Source organism: Nesoenas mayeri, assembly GCF_963082525.1.
Source record: "Nesoenas mayeri genome assembly, chromosome: 4".
Taxonomy (NCBI): Eukaryota; Metazoa; Chordata; class Aves; order Columbiformes; family Columbidae; genus Nesoenas; species Nesoenas mayeri.
In genome coordinates this window covers 5,030,590-5,051,718 of record NC_137540.1, presented here as the reverse complement: position 1 = coordinate 5,051,718, position 21,129 = coordinate 5,030,590, and the positions used below count along the sequence as shown (strand labels likewise).

The 21,129-nt window shown below is 39.7% G+C and overlaps 1 protein-coding gene across 1 annotated transcript in view; it reads right to left on the bottom strand.

Moving 5' to 3' along the window:
* The window catches only part of BANK1 (B cell scaffold protein with ankyrin repeats 1), a gene marked incomplete at both ends in the record, with an annotated part of 114,794 nt that overhangs the window by 16,706 nt on the left and 76,959 nt on the right, over positions 1-21,129 (bottom strand). The window contains 3 exons of the mRNA XM_080343330.1: positions 580-861; positions 3,068-3,370; positions 4,455-4,551. Of these exons, the coding sequence (XP_080199456.1) occupies positions 580-861; positions 3,068-3,370; positions 4,455-4,551 (682 nt within the window). The remainder of the gene's footprint in view (positions 1-579; positions 862-3,067; positions 3,371-4,454; positions 4,552-21,129) is intronic.

The following is a 21,129-nucleotide window of genomic DNA, read 5'->3' as shown; positions in this document are numbered from 1 at the left end:
GTTCCTTTTGTTATTTTGAAATGTGGCTTCAGCCTGAATTGGACTACAAGGTACCTGAAATCTCTTCCAGCCTTATGTTTCCATGGATAAGCTCAAAAAGATCCCCCAATTTTCACAGAAAAGCTAAAAGGACATAATTCTTCCTCAGCGGGCCATTTCTAGCATCTTGCATTAAGAAAGGATATTTGAAAGAGGAGCTCTCACACAGGCATTTCTCCATACTGCTCTCATCAGATAAAATAAAATATGGCTAAAATCTCTCTCAGAATGAAGTAAAACTGCAAGGCAAAGCGATCCAGATAGCACGTTCTGTTTGCACTGTTAAAACACACACTCCCAGCTAGCCCAGCAATTCTTAATTTTCCATTATATTATCATAATTTTTGTAAAAGTAAACCAAAAAATGATGCTGTTTGAGATGCAAGTTGAAAATTAACGTTAGTCAGAGAAAGGTGAGAACAGGTTGACTGAATCAATCAATTTGTTAGTTTGAAAGTAACGGAACAAGTCTTTTAAAAATATTATTCATCAAATAGAAGAGACGTATATATTTTACCCGCAAATATCCGCAGCACTAACCTTGTACTATATAGGGAGTGTTCTCCTCTCTGACCGGTGAACATACGGGACGAGGGGCAGGGGCTGGCGGCCTGTTCAGGATGAAAGACCCGCGTTCTTTCCTTTTCTCTTCGTTCTCCTCAGCCAGGATGAAATCGTACACAGATTCATCCAAATTTGCAAAAGTGTACGGGTGTTCCTCATTGCTGTCTCCCTTGTATGTATCTTGGTCTTCTCTGCAGCACGCTCTTACGAGTCCATCACCATGTTCTCTTTCATTTCTGCCCTCCACAAAATTCTTCTCTGAAAAAGCAAGGAATTGTGTTCCATACATAGGGTAAAGAAAGGGGATTTAGACTTTAATGAAAGCTTCAGAGTTTCCTGAAGCAACTCAGAGAGCTAATTTCACTCCTAAACTGAAGCGCTCTGATTTTCAGAGGCTTCTGATGGTCTAAGTTAGTAGAAAAGATGGCCCAAAGGAGTAATTCCAACTTCAGGGCCTCCTCATGATTTCAGATCAGATTATCAAAAATAGATGCTTAGCTATTAGCCTCAAAACACAGGGGTTACTTAAAAGAAATACCGAGTGCCCCAGATGCTCCCACAAGTCACACAAATATGTTCTTTAATGGTGAAGCCAAGTAAGTGGTACCTGTGGCCCTTGGCATTTTGGAGCTACTTGTTAGCTACTGCAACAATGACTTAACAATCGAAATCTATTTCGGAAAATGTTGGATTTTGTCTTTCCTACATCTTCAATGTCCCACTTGTTTTGAGGGCTCTCCCAAGAGGTACTTTACAGCACAGATAAAATTATGACCCCTTATAATCTGTGTTAAGACTACCCAAACACCCACAGCGCCCAGTCATTTTCCTGACTCTCTGTATGGCCTGTATTGCATATACATACAATTACTTAAAATTTGCCCCGCCATATTTAATATGAAAAATATTTTGTTTCCATGTCACCATAAAAATGTTGTTTCTCTCTCTGTAGGATATTCTTTCATTTAACTCCCACAGGGGGCACTCTCTTGCCACTGCCAAAAGAAAGATGCCAAGAAGAGGGGACTTGCCTTTTAGTTATTCCACAGAAACACCTAAAAATACATAGTAATGACTCATTAGAGCTGCCTCACCAGCACAGGACACTGTGTAGCCAAGAAACTTTCTCTGCTGGTGCCCACAGCAGACAAGGGGCATTTGGCAGAGAGGGTCTCATTGCTACTTGATGGTAGAGCCACATCAGAGCTATTGCAAGACATGCATTTATATCAAACCCACACTACCAAACCCTCTGTGCCAAACCTGGGCCCTCATTTCCGCACGCACAGAGCTGCACCTGAGCATTTCACAGAAGCTAAACACATCTTTAACACTGACTTGATTTTGCCCATCTTTCTCTTAGAATCCACCTGCGACTTCCCGCATATAGCCAGCTTTGTCTTTTACAGCAAAAAACAGGATGAAAACCTACCTATAGCAGGCTATAAGGCTAAATAGCTATTTCTATCTAGTTATGTCAACTTCAAAGTGCTTGGTGATGGTAATTTAAGACTCCAATAGTTTACATCACATTTAAAAACAGAATTAACAGTAATAAGCAGTGGAGAAACTGAGATGCAATTTGTGGGCACGCTTATCAGTAGTGTCCACAACAAATAAGAAAGTGTTGTTTTTTTTTTCCTATGTGGCTATTTAAGCCTGGTATTTAAGCTTGAATTCTTTTGCATACTTGTTTTTTCCAATGAGAAAAAATGATAATAATCCCTTCTGAAACAGTATCTTTGGCTTCTCATCACTTGACTAAAACTACTTCTCTGGGGTGGAAGAATTAAAAAAAAAAAAGGCAAAGCATTTCATTAAAGGCCAAAACCTCTCTGTTTCTTTTCAATCTGCAACACAGTGTAACTTTTTATACAGGCTGCCCAGGGCAGTGGTGGAGTCACCATCCCTGGAGGTGTTTCAAAGGCATTTAGAGGAGGTTCTTAGGGACAGGGTTTAGTGCTAAGGTCTCTTCCAACTGAAATGATTCTATGATTTCTATCCATAACACAATTTAATAAAATACTGTTACTTATCTCTGCACAGTCACTTTGTATTAATTCTACCTGCAAAATCCCAAGCTGTATTAAATCAAGATAATTATTTAATATTTTAAAATGGTAAATATTTAAGTCAACTTGACAAAAACACAAGCTCGATCTTTTGTTTCAAGCCTCTCTTGTAAATCCAATGCACCATGTATTATTTGGCAGTTCTCTGAGATGGGCAGAGTGAGGAAAGGCTGAAAGCCAAGGCCAGCAGGCCGTGCCACAGCATCAGCTGACAGACCTGGTCACGAGGATCCCGATGCAGCAAAGTTCACGTGCACGTGCTTGCTTTGCAGAATTCGGGCCATACCACCCGGCTACTGCTGCCAGAGAGATCATACAGAATCTCTACAGCAGCACCTCGTCTGCACTTGCACATGTTTGCATCTGGCGTTACTTTCCCCCCAAGATCATACCTTGTGATAAACTGTGGAGATCGTCCTGGTTTAGGATGCCGGGCAGATTTCGAGGAGGAGGAGGGGGTGGCCTTTTACCGAAAAAGCTGCTTGTGTTCTCTTGGAGATCATCAGGTATGCTGGCATACAAACCGTCAGGACTGTTGTGAAAGCTGTATAAATCTTGCTCTTCTTGATCTTCATGTTCTGTCTCCTTTCTGCTGTCTTCTACATCATCTTTCTTTTCCTCATCCACCTCAGCTTCTTGTTGGCATCTTGATTCAATTCCATACTGATCTCCTGGGTTCTGCTTGGCTTTTAATGCTAAAGAATGCATTATTTCATTTAAAATTTGCCATCTGGAAACATTTCTCGTTTCAAGGATTCCCATAGAAGCAACACAAGGGCTAATAAAACTTTCATGAACTAATACAGTAGGAAAGCTGTCAAGTACATACTGTCAGTGAACAGCTTTTTAAATATTTACCAAATCAACAGTGGAAGTTTTTATAATATCTTGCTACTCTGATACATACCATCTTTCTGCCTGCAATGTTAAATTTTTCTAGAGTTGCTGTCAGAATGAAATCGCACGCTTGCCTCGGTAATTTGTGTTACTTGACTTTCAGTGCAGCACAGTGCAACACTTAGTAAAATAAAGCCATAGCTCAAACAATTTGTTTTTATGCGGTGGGGTTTGGGTGCTTATTTAAATCTCTCTAAAATGAAATAAACACTGCTCTGGGGAGACATGGCTGCACTCCTGTGGAAATCGAGCTCTTCTGTCCTTAGTGGCCCACAGACCAAGAACACAGTGGAGGGATGTGAAAGTGCACATTTTAATCACCACATACGGCACCAAGAGTTGGGTACTCAACCTCAGTAACATGACAGAGTAAACTACAGAAGTAAAACTGTAAAATACATGCTAAATATATACCATCAATAAACGCAGACAAGCAACTTTGCTTTCAAGGGGAACGCATATGATGACATGGATTATGAATATCTATGCTTAGATGTATGAACACCAAGCTGCAACATGTTTACTATCTGTGCCTCCACACAGGAGCTGCTGGCAGCTGTGGGCAGTGTCTCCCCTTATATAAAGGATGTTCTCTGAGAACTGAGGATTCAGCTGTTTTCTAGATTCAGAGCAGAGATCACAAACTTCCAGAATGTACCAGGTTGCACTGAGGTCTGTCTTACTGAGTGATGACTTTGTTATCCTGACTGAATCCCTCACCTGCTTTCCCCTTCTCCCAAAACATCTGCCCTCCCTGGAAGTTCCAGTAACATATGGAAATTGAAAGTATTACAATAATCTGCCTCCGTTTGTCCATAATCTCACTCACTCGATACAACGCATGCTTTGTTACCAATAAAGCTGTCTAACAGCATGACTTACTCATGGCTGGTTGAGTTTCTGAGCCTAACATAAGCACGTAAGTGTCATCATCTTCTGTTTCCTCCTTGCAATTGGTGAAATTATCTGCTGTATTAATCTAGAAAGAAAAATAATGGAGAACATTTGCTTTGGTGACATCAGGCCCAAGAAAAGCTGTGTAGGATCAGCAAGGAAACCATTAGCCTGAGGACAAACAGCAACATTTTCTTCTTTTGATACTATCCAAAACTTAAGTGTATTGGCAGAGATTTCTCTCCTACTTTCACACCCTGATATCAATACAATATTCAATATTCTACCAAGGGGAAAGCAGAGACAGAAATATCACACATTTACAAGTATGTAGTGGTTTATGTACGTACCCCAGCTGGCAACTAAGCACCACACAGCCACTCACTCACCACCCTCCTGGTGCGATGTGGGAGAGAATCGGAAGAGTAATGAACATTCTCTCCATCCTTTTTCCTTCAGCTTTCTATGCTGAGCATGACATCCTATGATGTGGAATATCCCTTTGGCCCATTGGGATCAGCTGTCTCAGTTGTGTCCCCCCCGGCTTCTTGTGCACCCCCAGCCCACTCGCTGGTGTGTGGTGTGAGAAGCAGAAATGGCCTGGACTCTGTTTAAACCCTGCTCAGCAAGAGCAAAAACATCCCTGTGTTAGCAGCAGTGTTTTCAGCACAAATCTGAAACTAGCTACTAGAACGAAAATTAACTCTATCCCAGCCCAAACCAGCACAATATACTACAAGCAAAAGCAATGTATATATCTGGGTACATATAAAGGACAAAAGTTCTGTCACAAAGCAGTATCCAAGTTTGCACAGCAAGGAGTGAAGCGGATTGATCTTTCCTTAGCACTGCGCTGGGCTGTCCTGACAGTTCCCAACTCTGCTCTCAACTATGAGGCACTCATAGGTAATGAGAAAGATCAGTAACAGAAGAACAGAAAGTCTATAGGACATTACTGAATATCTCAAGGGTGCATAGAATACAAGAAATCACTGGAGAGCTCATTACAAACAGTTCCTGTATACTAGGTGTTGGTAGCAAGAGCTACATGTGCACTGCAAAACTAGAAACGGGACTACAAAGTATGTTAGCAATTCTACCTTAGCGCCCAAACGTGGCAAGGCGTGGTTTCTTGTTCCTCTAGAAGGCTGTTGCGTTCACACAGCACTATTCAAAATTAGCCTCAGGAGGGTCAGAACAATTGTTTCTTTAAAATACTACCAATGTATTTCTTCAAGCAGGTGTATTTCTTCAAGAGGTATAAACTTCTGCTCACCCATAGCCACTAACAGCAAACTTGTAACACAAATACAGACAGTTCCGTTGTCTTGAGATATACAGCACACATATGTTAATTGTTGATTTTCAGAAACAATTGAAATTTCAAAAGGTGACAGATTTTTCAAGGAACCCAGCAGGACCTTGATTCCCATGTAAACGTATATGAAACTACCTTGCATAGGCAAAACAAAGCCCTCAATCATTATTTAGGAATTCTGAATCACAAAATGTTAACTCTGGGGGTTTGAATACACCAGCCCCAAAGCATGGTCCATATATCACCCAGTCTGCAAGATTATTTACAAGCAGATTAGCGGACACTGAAGTAATGAGGAAGAACTGTTGAGCAGTCATACCCCTCTGCATGGTACAGAAACTGAATCCCATGAGCTTGTGCTAGACACAAGAAGCAGGATCCCGGTCACTGTGTCAGAGTTCTCAGGCCTTAAATTAATGTCACTGTGTGAAAGGGGAAAAGAAATGGAGAAATGGTGGGTTTTTCTGGGGAACTGAGAATGCCTCCTTCCCTGCTGCTCTGGTGCACAGCGCAGCCATTGTCCCGTGCATCAGGTGCCTCCTCATCCTGCTTTGCTGTGCTGCTTTAAGAATACACCTGGATCTCCACAAGGCTACACCTGCCGACAACAATAAAGTATTAATCTCTATCTTCTATACCCATAATATGAGCACATTAGTGAGAGAATTCTCCGTTTTGTTTGAGCTTCCCCATTGCTTACCTGGTTCCCCTGTTCTTCACAGAAACAGGATACCTCTTAAAAGCCCTTAAATTAGAGCTTTTCAGAATATTTCTCTTCAAAAGATTTAGGCCTGCATGTGCTAAATGTACAGCTGGGGAAAAAAAAATGGCCTTCTGCCCAATTCTATACTTCTGTGAACAGAAGATGTGTGCAGAGGAAATCAAGCAAGAAGAGCTCTAGATGTATTAAGCTATCATATCCTGCTACTACAGTGGAGTGCCACACCAGAGGAATTATTTCAAGGTGTTCACTTCTATCTTTGCAAACATGAAGTACACATGGATATACAGTTGGTAAAATGAGGTCAGAAGGTAAATGGAGGAAGCAAGTGGCACTTGCTGATTTTGTCCTTCAGCAGGAGTGTTTCTCAGCTGAAGGAAACCTGGTGACTCACAGGAAACCAACATAATAGAAACGATTAATATACATCTTTGAAAGCTGAATGTTTCAGAAGATTGAAGGTCAGCCTGCCCTGCTAGCTTATGGTGGTCCTCTGATAATGCTGGATCTCAGAAAATTCAGGATGCACTTCAGAAGTTTAGCCCCCGACTACACTTCCTAACAGTCTCCCGGACCTGGGAGACACAGAAAAGCTGAATACATGGAAACAGTCTTTAACTAAACATGTTCGCACTTGAAAAAGATTCTGTATAATACAAAAGTTATTGATAAAAGCCTCCTGTGACAATGGGCATGATGACACCATGCAGCTGAAAATGGTGCAACATCTCCAAAGGCAGCGGAGAGTGTCCTTATTTGAGAATGCGAAGCAACATAGGTAAATCAGAATAATGGCATGGCTCAGCTTGCAAACCTTGCCACGATGTCCTGAATGAATGCCCATACTTTGGGTTTGGAGAGTCTTTTATATGGGCTGGGTCACTTAATCTGAATGTAATAACATGATGTTTCTACAGTAGAATTTAGGGTGTACTGTACAATATACACATAGACCTCAACTTTAAAAACTTTGAGTCTGTTTGGCTGAAAAGGGCACTTGGATTTACACTGAGGTTTCTTATGGATGTCAAGCTACCTTCCAAAGGATGAACTAACTTTACTGAAAACTGGTATTACAAGAAAAGGTATAAAAAACTTGTTTGCAGCACAAAACTGTTCACAATAGACTACTGAAAAGGGCTCTGAGGGTTTGAAACTCTAGTTTGCAAGTTATCAAGTAAAATTTCCTTACCTCAAGATGCAACAGGAATGCTGGAATGAACTGAAAGTCCTCTGACAGACTGATGATGTTTCAAGTCATAAGATTAAATGCCACTTCTCAACATCAAAACATAGATATTAATTTCTTTTCAGTTATGTATTTTAACTGTCCTGATTAAGCTTTACGTCAAATTAAAGACTTTCAAAAAGGCCAAGTTTTTTAATAGCTTCAAAGCTGTCCCTCTTATACAAAGCCTGAATTGACTGACCTCAGTTATTTACTCAGGAACGCCATCAGCAAAATCATTATAACCACTTTGTCAGCATTTTTAAAATTCTCCTGAATAGCCATCCTTTGAAAGGCATGTTTTCTAAAGATTTCCTCCTTATGGAAAGGATTTTCTTACCGTTCAAAACCAGTGCTCTCCCACCGGCTGGCAAAGGCCCATCCCATCGAAATGTGGTGCTTTGTACTTGTACAGTGAGGACTGAAACATGAAAGAATTCAGACGAATCTAACCCAACAGTGATGATGTATCAAGTTATGGCAATAGTGAGAAGCACCTGGACATCAGCACTTCATTTACAGACAGTAACTCACAGGTAAATACATCTATCACAGCTCACGGTAGCCTGTGTAAGATATAAATGGGTATACATACATGCAAATATATCCATATCTTATTTTCCTAGAAACAAAGTAACACAGAACTCCTTATGGTATATTGTTCAACAGCTTTCAAAATCAGATCTTCATGCTTCAGTTGCGTCTAGGACAATGCTAGTCATTCATTAATCATAATCATTCAATGCTAATAATTCATTAATGCATGTGATTCTTATGTGCTTGATTCCATTGGTTCCGAATTGTCTACTTATTAATTGCCCTTTTCTTCCAGAAAATTGGCCCTTAATAAGTTGAAATTCAACTATATATATATATATAAATATATATATATAATTTTTACACTGAATAATTACATGCCTTGTGAGTCTAAAGTCAGAGTCATATCTCTATTCCATCTTTTTGAAAGACTTTGCCTTCTCAAGTCACAGTCTGTGCTGTTCAGAGTCACTGTACCTGATAGTTCCCGTGCTGCCTTGGCAAACTTTTACACCTGAACAAGGCACATTACTGCAGAACCACTTACAAAGCTAAATGAAATGTACATTCTGTGAGGCTCTGCAGCGAATCTTTCCATTAAACACTGGGACTTAGACTATTTTCTTTCCTACAGGTAAGTCAGACTCTGCAAGGATATACTTGGTAGCATTCTCCCCAGGTATCCTCTGCCACAGTACAAAACTATAGTTTTGCATTGTGTGTAAAAGATGCCTGAAGAACATAGTGTGATTCTTGGTCAAGATTTTCTTTCCTGAAGGTCAGTGCAATACTGGCTGAGCCAGGCAATCCCCTTCTTTTCACTACTAATTATGTTTCTTGTAGCCAGTACACCAAATACAAGACCACAAGAAAGGTAGCTCTCTGCAGCCAGTCTTGCAAAGCCCATAATTTATAAGATTACCTCAGGCCACATCTAAATTTTAATTCTAATCTTAATTCTAATTCAATTTTCACACTTCAGTCAGACTATCTGCCCTAGCAGTTTTTTTCATTAAGCCTTTTTCTAGTAGAAGCAAGACTTCAGACACTAGATTAAACTGAAGGTGCTGCCTTAAATTTGTTTAGGAGAAAGACTATCTAATTTTCTTGTGGACTCTAGGGCATTTCCAGCTGTCTGGTGGATAGCATTCCAGCTTGCTATCAGACATCTCAAAAATCTTATCCAGTCATACTGAAGCCCATTCTTTCAGAGCTCAGACAGATCTGGTTGCTTGATTTGTTTATAACATGTCACCACCACATTTCATCTTATCGCACTCCCAATATTCAAAGCCTGCAGCTCTGCCAAGAAGTGTGTTGCTCACTCATCTATCTCCCACCACTCTGTGCCTTAGCATTTCAGATCAGAGGACAACCTTGGTATGGCTTTAGAGATGATCATCTGACTAGTAAACAAGATAACATTGCCTGTCACCTAGAACTGAACCTGTGGTGGTGTGTTTTTAAATTGATTTCATTCCAACTATGCAGGTCCATGTATGCCTATGTCTTTGTGTTCAGGGCATCCCAAAGAAACAACCAATATTTTCTCTAAATATCATTGTAAATGAAAACCGAGCGGACACGGACTCATTTTCACTTGTATTTTCAGTGTCTGTCTTTTTTCTCTTCAGTGCAACCTCAATACTGAATACAGACCTTTCTTAAAAGTAAAATCAACAGCTTTGAAAACCTGGCAGTTAATGTGAACTGGGAACATTTTGAAACTTCACGTAACTGGATAAGAGTATGTCTGCCCATAAGTCACTACACTGGATTGTGGAGTTGGCAGGAATTTGAAAAAAACATTCTATTATCTAAATTGCTAACAGGGCACTGAATAGTACAGGAACCAGGATGATTCTAATCAATAAGCTTTTCCATTTGACAATGAATCGCTGACAACTAGCCCTATTAAAAATTTCTTATTACTTCTGATTTCTCTTGTTAGCCGCATTTCATTTTGTGCCTGGGTCTTTCCCATAATGTCTTTAAGTGCCTGTGCTACACTTCTGTCTCTGACCTTAGGAACCAGATAGAGTTTCCACCTCCTATTCTCCCATTTGGGTTTGTTCTCTTACTGCACTTCCAATCTTTCCTCCACAGTGAGGTAAGCTTGCACTTAGACATGCTTTTTTTGAAATCTACCACTATTACATTGTTGTTTCTCATTCCCATCGTAGGAATGGTATATGATAGCATTTCTGAGATGGTTCTCACCACGTTACCCTGTCTGGACATCCTCCGTGACTTTCTCTCCTTTGGTTACAAAGAAAAGACTCCTCTGGCTATTTCCTTCACCTTAAACATCAAAACCTTACCAATGCATTAAAAAACCTCTCATTTAGAAAGGACAGGTTATTTATTTATCGTTCCTTTTGTCTCACCCTTGCTATGGTCTGGCCTACACTACACCCTTTGTCACTGGGCCTGCCTGAGAACTAGATACGCTCTAGGAAACATTTTCCATTTGTACTCTCAGTGCTTCACAAAATGCACGCAGACAATTTGGCAAACACTTTTTTCACTCAGTTCCACCTGTATTCCCTGAGTTACAGCCTAGTGACCAGCCATTCTGGTTATAAAAGTTTTTCTAACTCTCAAGTCTGCATTAATGTTAGTAATATTCACACATTCTACAATGTAAAATATTCATCAAAGTATTGAAAGTGTTTAAGTATTTATTACTCATTTTTCCCAGAGCCCTGTATGAGCACCTGGAGAAATGACTGAAGAAGACAGCTTCATAAAATTGATTGCATGCATGAGGACAAATCCAACATTGCTGTTCATTAGTTTTATTAATGTTAAGCACTTTTAGTACCCTATTACCTGGCTTGATAACTCACGCTTGCAAAAAAAACCCCCAAACAGATGAGAAACCACAGACTTTCCTACAGCATGAGTACAGTGAAATATTCAATACAGTGTTATAATCAAAGACAAAACCCACTTGACAATCTAAGCTGGTTTCAAAGCGGGGCAGGTGGGAAGAGAGGGTGGGAGAGGTGTTTTGCTGCACATGTTCTGCCACAAAAGGCTCAAACAAAGAGCAGTTTTGAAGCAGTGTGGGCTGAGTAGCCCAGGGGCTGGATACAAACACTTCAAACACTTGAACTTGGCCTTCTGACCAAAAAAGAGAAGAGCATATACTATCCTGCCAGTGTCTCAGCTCCACACCACATCTTGGACCATGCCCAGGAGCTGCACATGCAGCATCACTGAGCCAGACAGATCAGCACATCCGATGCCCAGAAATGAGTCAGAAGACCCTTCTCTGCTCTACTAATTTACAGGAAAAGTGCAAGGCCATAAAAAGTTCCTGGGATTTCTCTCACTGATGCTATTCAATGCTATGTTTTCTTTTCAGTCTTCCCTGCCTTATTAAGGTCTTCTGATATCAATACGAGATGACAGCATTCACAGTGCTGTTAACATCCATTAGCCACCCGAGTAAGAAGCAACTGACCCAAACTTGTCAGAGCCACAGAAGTCAGACAGCAAAAAGAACGAGTATTTAAGATCAGAAACTGTATTTTTTTTCCATAAAGCTGCTCGTTCTGTGAACTAAAGGCAATGAGTGCTCCATTACTCAAAATGACTTCTCAAAGTAACAAGCAATTATAACTTATTGCAGACCTGCTCATGGCCCTTCTAGTTTCTCATATGGCTGCTTACATCATGTGGCTTTTTATCATGTGTCTGGACATAAATGCAGCATTGTTGCTTCTTAAATATATGACCCCTACCCCCGTTATACTTTTAACATAGATCTGTTATGCTTTTAACTGCTAATACTCGGAAGTTTTCAAGGTCAGGTTGGATGGGGCTTTGAGCCACCTGGCCTAGTGGCAGATGTCTCTGTCCATGGCAGGGGGTGGATTACATCAGGGTGTCAAACTCGTTTCACTGGGGGCCAAATGTAATCTTAGGCCTGTGTAAATGTAGGAGTAGCTACATTTATATATGTATACATGTATATATGTATAAATGTAGGAGTAGCTACATTTATATATGTATACATGTATATATGTATAAATGTAGGAGTAGCTACATTTATATAAGTATACATGTATATATGTATAAATGTAGGAGTAGTTACATTTATACAGTTCTAAAATTATATTCGGCCCTTTGAAGGCAACCGCAAGGCTGATGTGGCCATCAATGAAATGAGTTTGACACCCCTGGATTTGATGGCCTTTAAAATCCCCCTCTGACCCAAACTGTTCTCTGATTCTAGCCCAGCATACACACAATTTGCTTTCAAAGGCACATTCTCATTGCATAAAACTGCAGCATCATCTTTCCCAGAGCACAGATTTCTCTTTTTGGGTCATAGGTGTGTATAATTGCCTTACTTATCTGCATGGATTTCTGTTTAATTGGCCAGTTTCTGCTTTGTTCATATTAGTTCAAATCAGGAGTGTCTCAGGATCTAGTGGACAAGCATACTTATTTTCTCATTAAACTAATCCAAACAAATTAGAACAAAACAAACACATACTAAATTAGGCAGAAAACTGAGTAAGGAAACAATGCCAGTAAAAATAATATTGTGACATCCACAATAATTTGTAAAATTCCTTCTGCATATGGTTTGCCAAAAGTCCCAACAGCTACCATATTTTCTACAATACTAAACAATAAGGAAGTGTTACAATTTCTCATGTCAATGTGCTGAAAGTATATAAACACACACAACTACCAAAGACAGACAATTACAGTAAGACATGAAGAACTCTGCTGCCAAAATCTAATGATTTTGGTATCGGTTTGGAGTAAATGTATGACTGAAACAGATGATTTGCAGTGTATTGAGAAAGTAAACAAATTAAAACATCAATGAATACCCAATGTTGGCCTCAGATATTTTAATAAGAGCAAAAAGAATTGCTTTGTTTGAAATAATCTATTGTAAGCTTCAGTAATTTCCTTTTGGGCTCTCTTATTAAACCATTTCATTTGCATGTCTGCCTTTAGTTAGAAACTAAGTTTAGTTACAAGCAGATTTACCACATCGTGTACTGGCCCACAAGCATCCCTAAACTGATCCCTATTTGCACCGTTATTCTTTGTAACTCCACACTTACTTTGTACACCTGTCTAACAAATCATAGTAAACTTTCTGCAACTTTAAACTCCTGCTTTTAACTGAATTTCTGAATGAAAAAGCCCTCCCTTTGTACAAATTCACCCACACTGACAAACAAGCCATCAACAAAAAACAAACTGAAAGCTTGCTGTGTCGATCTGTAATCATATATCTCTTTGTGTGTTAAAAGTCTTTTTATTATTACACAGCCTTCATGACCATGGATTTGAGAGAAAAATTACCACAGGAGAAAGAAAAAGGGACTTCTAATCCCAGAATTTCATTTATTGGTATATACCTTTTTTAAATCAAATCACTGCAGTCTCCATTTGCAGAACTTGTGCTCGCTCTCTCTCCAAAGCATTTGTGCTGTTCTCTAATCTAACTACTGAGTATCAAGGGATTTTTCTTCTGAGCATTCAAAAATAAAATTCCTCCTCAGCCTCATTTTAGCTCATTTCTCCTTAATGACAATCCTTGTTACTTCACTTTTCACACACCCACACGCCTTTTTGAAAGACTTTCAAATCTTGTAGAGTACTGATTCTGCTCAACAAAATCTCTACTGCTGTTTGACAGTGTAATCACTGCAAACTCCACAAAAACACTCCCATCCTGCCAACAGCTTAATATTTTTAGTCTAGCAGGATAAGATTTCTTTCTTGCTTTTCTTAATTTTTTTTTTTCTGGGCAAAATAATAACCATTCTCCAGAGAGCTTCTTTTTCACTTGATGACAATTACACTGTTTGAACTTTCAGTGTAGTTACTAAATTACCGCTCCCTTAGCAGACCAACTGGTAGCAGAGAGAGGAGGTGGAAGATTTATTAAGTAATATCTAGCATTTGTGTATGCTGTGAGACAAAGAACCCTTTCCATAAGTTGAGAATCTGAACAGGATTTATAAATACAGATGTACTGAGTGTGGCTGGGATGGAGTTAACTTTCTTCGGAGCAGCCTCTATGGTGCTGTGTTGTGGATTTGTCAGGAAAATGTTGGTAACACACCCATGTTTTGGTTACACAGCCTCAAGATCATATCTTTTCCTCCTCTGTCCCCCTTCCAAGACGTTTGGAGGAGACACAGCCCAGTGGATATTTCATACCATATAATGTCATGCTCAGCAATAAAAATGAGTCGAGGAAGAAGAGGGTGGGTTTTTGGCTCCCAAGGTGGCTACTGTTTGGAGACTGGCTGTATATCAGTCTGCCTGTGGGAGGTGGTGAACGATTTCCTTTGCTTCACTTGTTTTTCCTCCTCTTTCCTTCACACACTAAACTGTATTTATCTCGACCCACGAGTTTTCTTGCTTTTGCTCTTCCTATTCTCCCTGTAATCCCACTGGAGGTGGGGCAATGGGGGTGAGTGAGCAGCTGTGTGGGTGCTCGGCTACTGGCTGTGGTCAGCTCACCACATTAGACAAGTATAATCCTGTGGCATAACAGTAACTTTTTTTCTCCTAGATGGCACATATTAAAACTTTTTTTTTTATATACAAAGCAAGAAAAAGCTCATTAGCTCTGAAGAGCTCTTCGATTCTTTTAGACAGCAAGAATATGAAAAGATAAGAACCTTGCCTTTGTAGAGTGTAATTATGTTTTAGATGACCATAATCTCAGCTGGGATGTGAAATGTTTCAAATATTGCAGCAGCTAAATAACAGGTAGACAGAAATGCAGCTGAAAGGGTAGCCAGCTAGTGGAAGAGTAACACTTGTGGAAAACAAGATTAGCACAATCAGACAGCTTATGCTTAAAAAGGAAGACTAAATAACTGGTATTTAGCAATGTTTTGGGCCACTGAAATAATCAGTGACTCTACATGGAGGGAAAAGAAGGCATAAAGTATTAAATGTGCCTACAGCTCACGAGCCTTTCAAGGCATTTCCAGTGGCTGAGCAGAACATGCAGTCTGTCAGGGAGGTGTTTGTCAAAGCCCACCGCTCCAGATCACTGGAAAACACGTCATGCGCTGGAGTCCAAGACAGTTGCATATATGCTGCTGGCAGGACATTTCTGATTTATCGCTGGGCTCCAGCTGTCCACTATCTAGAAATTATTCCTCATTTTCTGCCCTGTATTCTATGCAGGTGCTGCACAGCGCGACTCTAACATGTTAAGCAGATGCTGTATTTTGCACCAGATGAGTTACATTTCAGATGCTGATAGTCACGGTATCGTCTGTCATCTGCACTCAACTAACAGAAATTTCTAAGCTCTCTGGTGACCTCTGAGATTCAGCTCTTTCCTCCTGATGCTGCTGCATGCCCAGGAATTGTTCTTCTTGCACAGAAGCCAGCAGGAGTTTTGCTCTGTCTAGTCAACATTTTCTTTTTAATATTGAATTAAAGAGGAGTGGGATAAAGGGTCTAAATCTGTGAAATGCCACGGTATTTCTAGAATATGTTCCACATACATATGCCGTCAATAATCAGAGTTTTCAGATACAGAGTTTTATATTCATGTCCTTGAAAATCATCTTTACATTCCTCAACAATAGCTATGCTAAAGAATGAGAAAAGCAGTTATTATCTGTACTGCACTCAAGTGTGTCAATTAAAAAGCTACTGTTCTCAGGCTGTGCATATACACACCAGCACAAATTATCTAGTGAAACATTTCTTCTGCAGGGAAAACATTGGTACAGTATGTGGTAAAAGTAGGCACTTTATAAGAAACAAAAGCAGAAAAAAAGGGAAAACACAATTTCCCCTTTGAAACACGTATCATGTAAATTACACCTCTAGTCAGATTAATAATTAGCCTCCGCAGAATTTAGTTTTCAAAGGCCAAGGTCCTTCTCTTACTTTTGCTTAACTCCAAACAGATCCAAACTTGGCTCATGTATTGACTTCCAGATTCAGCTATTACAAAATTGTTGCTGGTACCCTGGCCATTCTGCTTTATTGTTTTGGTTCAAGTACATCCTCATGTATAAACTGAAGGATGGTGACACTGAAGTGAAAACAATAGGAAGTAAATCAGAAGACAGGCTTTGCATCTGCCTCTCTTTTTGTAAAACGGAGATGCTGATGTTTTCATTTTGTAAGCAAGTTTCATAACTTGGCAAGAGGCTGCAAAATACTTCAACACCTTTGGACATCAATTTAAGTGAAAGCTCTTCTGTCAAAAAGAAAATCTATGCATTTGATCAGTGACCTCTACACTACTGTCTTCAGACAAATAATCTCCCTTTAAGGTGCTTTGTTGCTTTCATATATTTCGTCAACAATTGGTTTTATTTGATGGCTATATACTTACTACCGTCAAACTGTGCTCTGTCATCTCAGAAATAAATCCCACATGTACAGAAAGCAGCTAAAAGAGGCAAAAAATCCAGTCTAATTTAGGTCCATTTTGCATACAGCATGCAAACAAGATGAAGTTCACCTTCATGGCTTCCACAAGCCCTCTGACAATCCAGACCCCCAGAGGAGAGAAAGTGGCAACAGAGGAAAAAGACTACCAAGCTACTTTTTCAAACGTCAAACCAAAGTACTTGCAACTCAGCAAAATAAAATTATTTTCAATGATCTGTTATGTAACATAAAGTAACATTGTGTTTCACTTGAATATTTCCATGGAGAGAAACTCCTGATGTTTGAGCAAAAAATTAGACGACAGAGAATATGAGTCCACAGGAGATGCTACTGAAAGAAATAAAAGTTTATTTGTCCTAATTTTATAACGTATTTCTCTCTGTCATATCTTAAGGGAAATACCCAGTCCCCTTAGCTTTGTTTATGAACAGTACCAAAGCAGCAGTGAGCAGTCACCTGTGCTTTGCCACTCTTTCCAAGAGCAGATCTATGTGGTTTGTGCCACGGGCTGTAGGTAACGCGACTCTCGGTGACCTGTTGTGAACCTGCCATGGTGTGTGGTCTCTGCCTCTGGACAAGAGCATCCTTCTTGATCCACGGTGTCGCATTGTTCCACCTTTACCACAGCTTGCCATTGACTGTAACTGCTTTCCATAGAAACACAATAAGCATCTAAATATATGTTACCTGCAGCACTGTATGCCCTCGGAATCTTGTATGAATGAATAAGGTTGAGCAGCATAATGCACTGAATTGTATGCTATATACCATAAGATCTGTCCCAGCTGAGGAAAGGTTAAACAAATATGAGTGTTTCTCATAAATCTGACAGAAATACATTCCTGGACTGACAAGTGAAATACAATTAGTTACTGCTTTCAGAAAGCAACTGTGTACCTGCTAAAAGTCATAAACATTTCTTTTGATTGCATGATGTGTTGAAGCCTACTGCTTCAGGAGGGCAAGAGAGACGTAAAGACAAATTAGAACCTTAAGACATTGGTCTAAGTAATTTCTGTTAGAAAATGTCTGTAATATTTTTTTCTTCTCAATTTAAGGGGGGGAACTAATCAAACTTGGATAATCAGCCTTCTTTTATGCTAATGACATCAGTATTAGAAAACGCTTAGCAAGCACAGCTCACTAAAAATGTATTTGACAGCCATTTTAAAGGCAGCTGATACTAGATTAGCACTTGATATGAACATGGATCTCAAATATTACCCCTTCAGGGAGCGCTTTCAATTCTGAAGACCAGAAAGAAGGAACAAAGAACAAAATAAAAGCTGAGGTGGGAAGCAACTATAAAGCAACTAACATCTGACACTCAGCGTGTGGCTTCCTACAGCATCACGTTCTTATTTAATACCTGTAGTGTTAGTCTACTGCAATTCCATTTGCTGTTGCTTACGTTTTTCTAAATCACAGTCAGGATCCAGAAGCTTATTTGCTCAGCTTTATAATTTAGAGCAGTGGGCCAAGTTTTGCATTTGGCAGACATACCTGCTGCATTAGAGTAAAACAAGATGCTAATGAACTTGGGATGTAATACATTAGTGGATTGTTTTTTCCTGCTCTCATCCCTCTCTCAGACACCTTGTAGGCACTACTATAAATAATACAACACTATATAACAGAAAAGCAATACAAGCAAGCAGAGATATTGGAGGTAAGAAGCAACTGGATTCTACCTTTTCACTTTCAGTTTTTTTAAGAGAGTTTTTCCCTAATAGGACATATAGTGATTTTTAACTAACTCATTCCCCTTCTTCTCCTCTCCCCTCAGTACCACAGAGAAAGTAGATATTAAGTGTAAAGACTGAGTAACTTCACAAGAGCTCAGGAGTTGGAAGGACCCCAGCAGCAGATGGGAAGAACAGCAGTGGGCAGTTAGAAGTGGAGTCCCATTTCATTCTTTCCCCTGGGGCCTCTGCTAGCCATGCTGCACACATGCTGCTGCAACATGTGCATGCAAGATAACACTCTTGGGGCAGATCTTCATGTGTAGTAAAATGTACGTCAGCCTCAAAGGGACTATAATACTTTACATGACACTTTGAGGACTAGTTTTTGTCAAAACCTGTGTAGCAGCAGTGTAGGAAGAACGTCTGAATCTGAAGGTCTATAAAATGCACCTGTAAAAACGGATCTGTGGAGGAAGAAGAGTTCCAGACAAATGGACTACTGAGACCAACTATAACTTCAAGGTCACTCGTCACAACTGACCTCCTATTAAATGTGGCTACCCTGGCAGGCAGGAATAAGAAAAGGAAGATAGGGATGGCACTCTGTTGCCCATAGCACTCCGGTACCGCTTTTCAATGGACTGCTGAGTGTCCTGCCTTGTCTTTTTGTTTCTCTAACCGTTACAGTGTGAATCCCTTCTGTGGAAATCTAATAATGCATAAAACTCTGACATGCAGTTCCTGTGATGGGCAAATCTTTGATATTCACGTTTCACTGAACAAACTCATAGTATGTGTAACTTCACATAGCAATCTATGATATTGAAGAAGTTTAGAAATTAGATTTATTGTGGAGGGTGGAAACTATTTTAAAATAATCTCTAATACTGAAGAGAAGTTATTTATTGTCACAGCAGGCAATTGTGAAACATTGTGAGATGTAAGTTTGCTGTTTGAGGAGGAATGGGTGAATAGGAAGCCTTAAAATTCAATGTACTTTTAAATTCAAAAAATTCAGCAGACACCATAAAGAAAAGACAACACTATTGCAGTTTAAAGAATATGAAAACCAGCACAATATTTCATATTGATGCTTCCATTCCAGCTTAAAATGCTTGAAAAGTTTGTTTCTCCATGAGTGCTGGATAAACTGTTGTCTTGTTGAGTGCTGAGGAACCCAAGAATAAGCAAGAAAATCAGCACCACACCTACAGGGCTGGAGGGATATACAAGACCAAATACCTCACTTAAAAAAACTGGTTAAAAATACCCAAGCATTCCTGAAAAATAGGCAGTCACATGATAGATTACTATGAAACTTGCCATTTTCCTCCATTTCCAGACTGTCTGTACTTCAGTCGCTAGGTAGACAGGGTAGCCTGGCAGAACAGAGAGCCAGAGACTGACAGATGAACAAGGACCTTGGGGCCAGAGTCACTAATTCACTGACTTACTCCACTGTGTAGCACCAGGCCCTCGCTAACCCATGGTGAAATAGCAAGCAGTAAAAACCACACAGGAACAGGTATCATCAATACAGAAGACACACGGCTTCGACACTTCATCACGCCTGCAGTTCAGTGTTCCATGGGTGACTTCTAATGCTTCATACCTTAGGGTATTTGCAGACTATCCCTATCATGTTTATTATATTTTAGATGAGCTCAGGTTTAATACATGAAAATCAGCTTATGAGATGATTTCATTCCTTCTTTACCACCAATTCAGAGAGGATGCCTTCCCTTCAGCACAGCAGATTCTGCAGTCATGTAAGTGCTTTGTATGACTGATGCAATGGAAACACCAAAAGAATACAAACACTACCCACATTTTCCAGCAAAAAGTTACATTTTGACGCTTCACTAAAAAACATTTCAGTAATGACGATGGTGGTTTGGCACATCTGGAAGGAAGGGAAAAAAGAACTGAAATGCAAGTAGATTCTCTTGCTTTGAATCTTCTTCCCAAGGTCTGTACAAGACTCACAACCTCTTGATGTGCTGCCAGAAAGCCAATCAAGGAACTGGACTCCACAGCCCAACAGACACACACCTCGTATTATGCTATATTATCTTCTCTTCCCATAAGAGAAGACAAATAGGAAAAGAATAGTAAAATCATACCTCTCTCCTGTGCAGTTCAAGATGCACAATTTTGGAAACCATGGGGCCCTCCATGCCCTAGATTTGTCTTTGAAGTCAGCGAGCAGAGAAGTGGCAATAAAAAGTTTAAGAGAAGGATGAAAGAACAGGGAACACACCACCAAACTCACTGTCTAATAACAAATGATTAAACACAAGAGACTGAATTACGGTTTTATACTTCAGCAGTCCTCCAGTGTAGAGACTCAAGATGGTTATTTATTGACACAATTAAAATCTTAATAGATAAATGACAACCTTGTTTCTATGACAAGGCATGGATGTTTCTAGGGACACAACATTTTAGTACTTAAAGTAATAGTACTTTAACATCGTAGCAGACCAAAGGAATTACCAAAGTTAACAAAAAACCCCCACATTTTCAGAGGGGAAAAAAACCTCTGTTGCCTGAAGAGACTATTTCAAGGACATATCATGGTGTTCTTTGTCATAGCCCATCTTCACATATTGAAATAGTGACTACAACTTATTCCAATTTAGTGAAATAAGCAATTTACAAGCTTTAGGGATCCTTTCACTTACATTTTTATATTTTACTTTGTTTTGCTCTACATGTTTTGCTGTTTAACCAGCAAAGACATTTAGATTTCCCTTTTT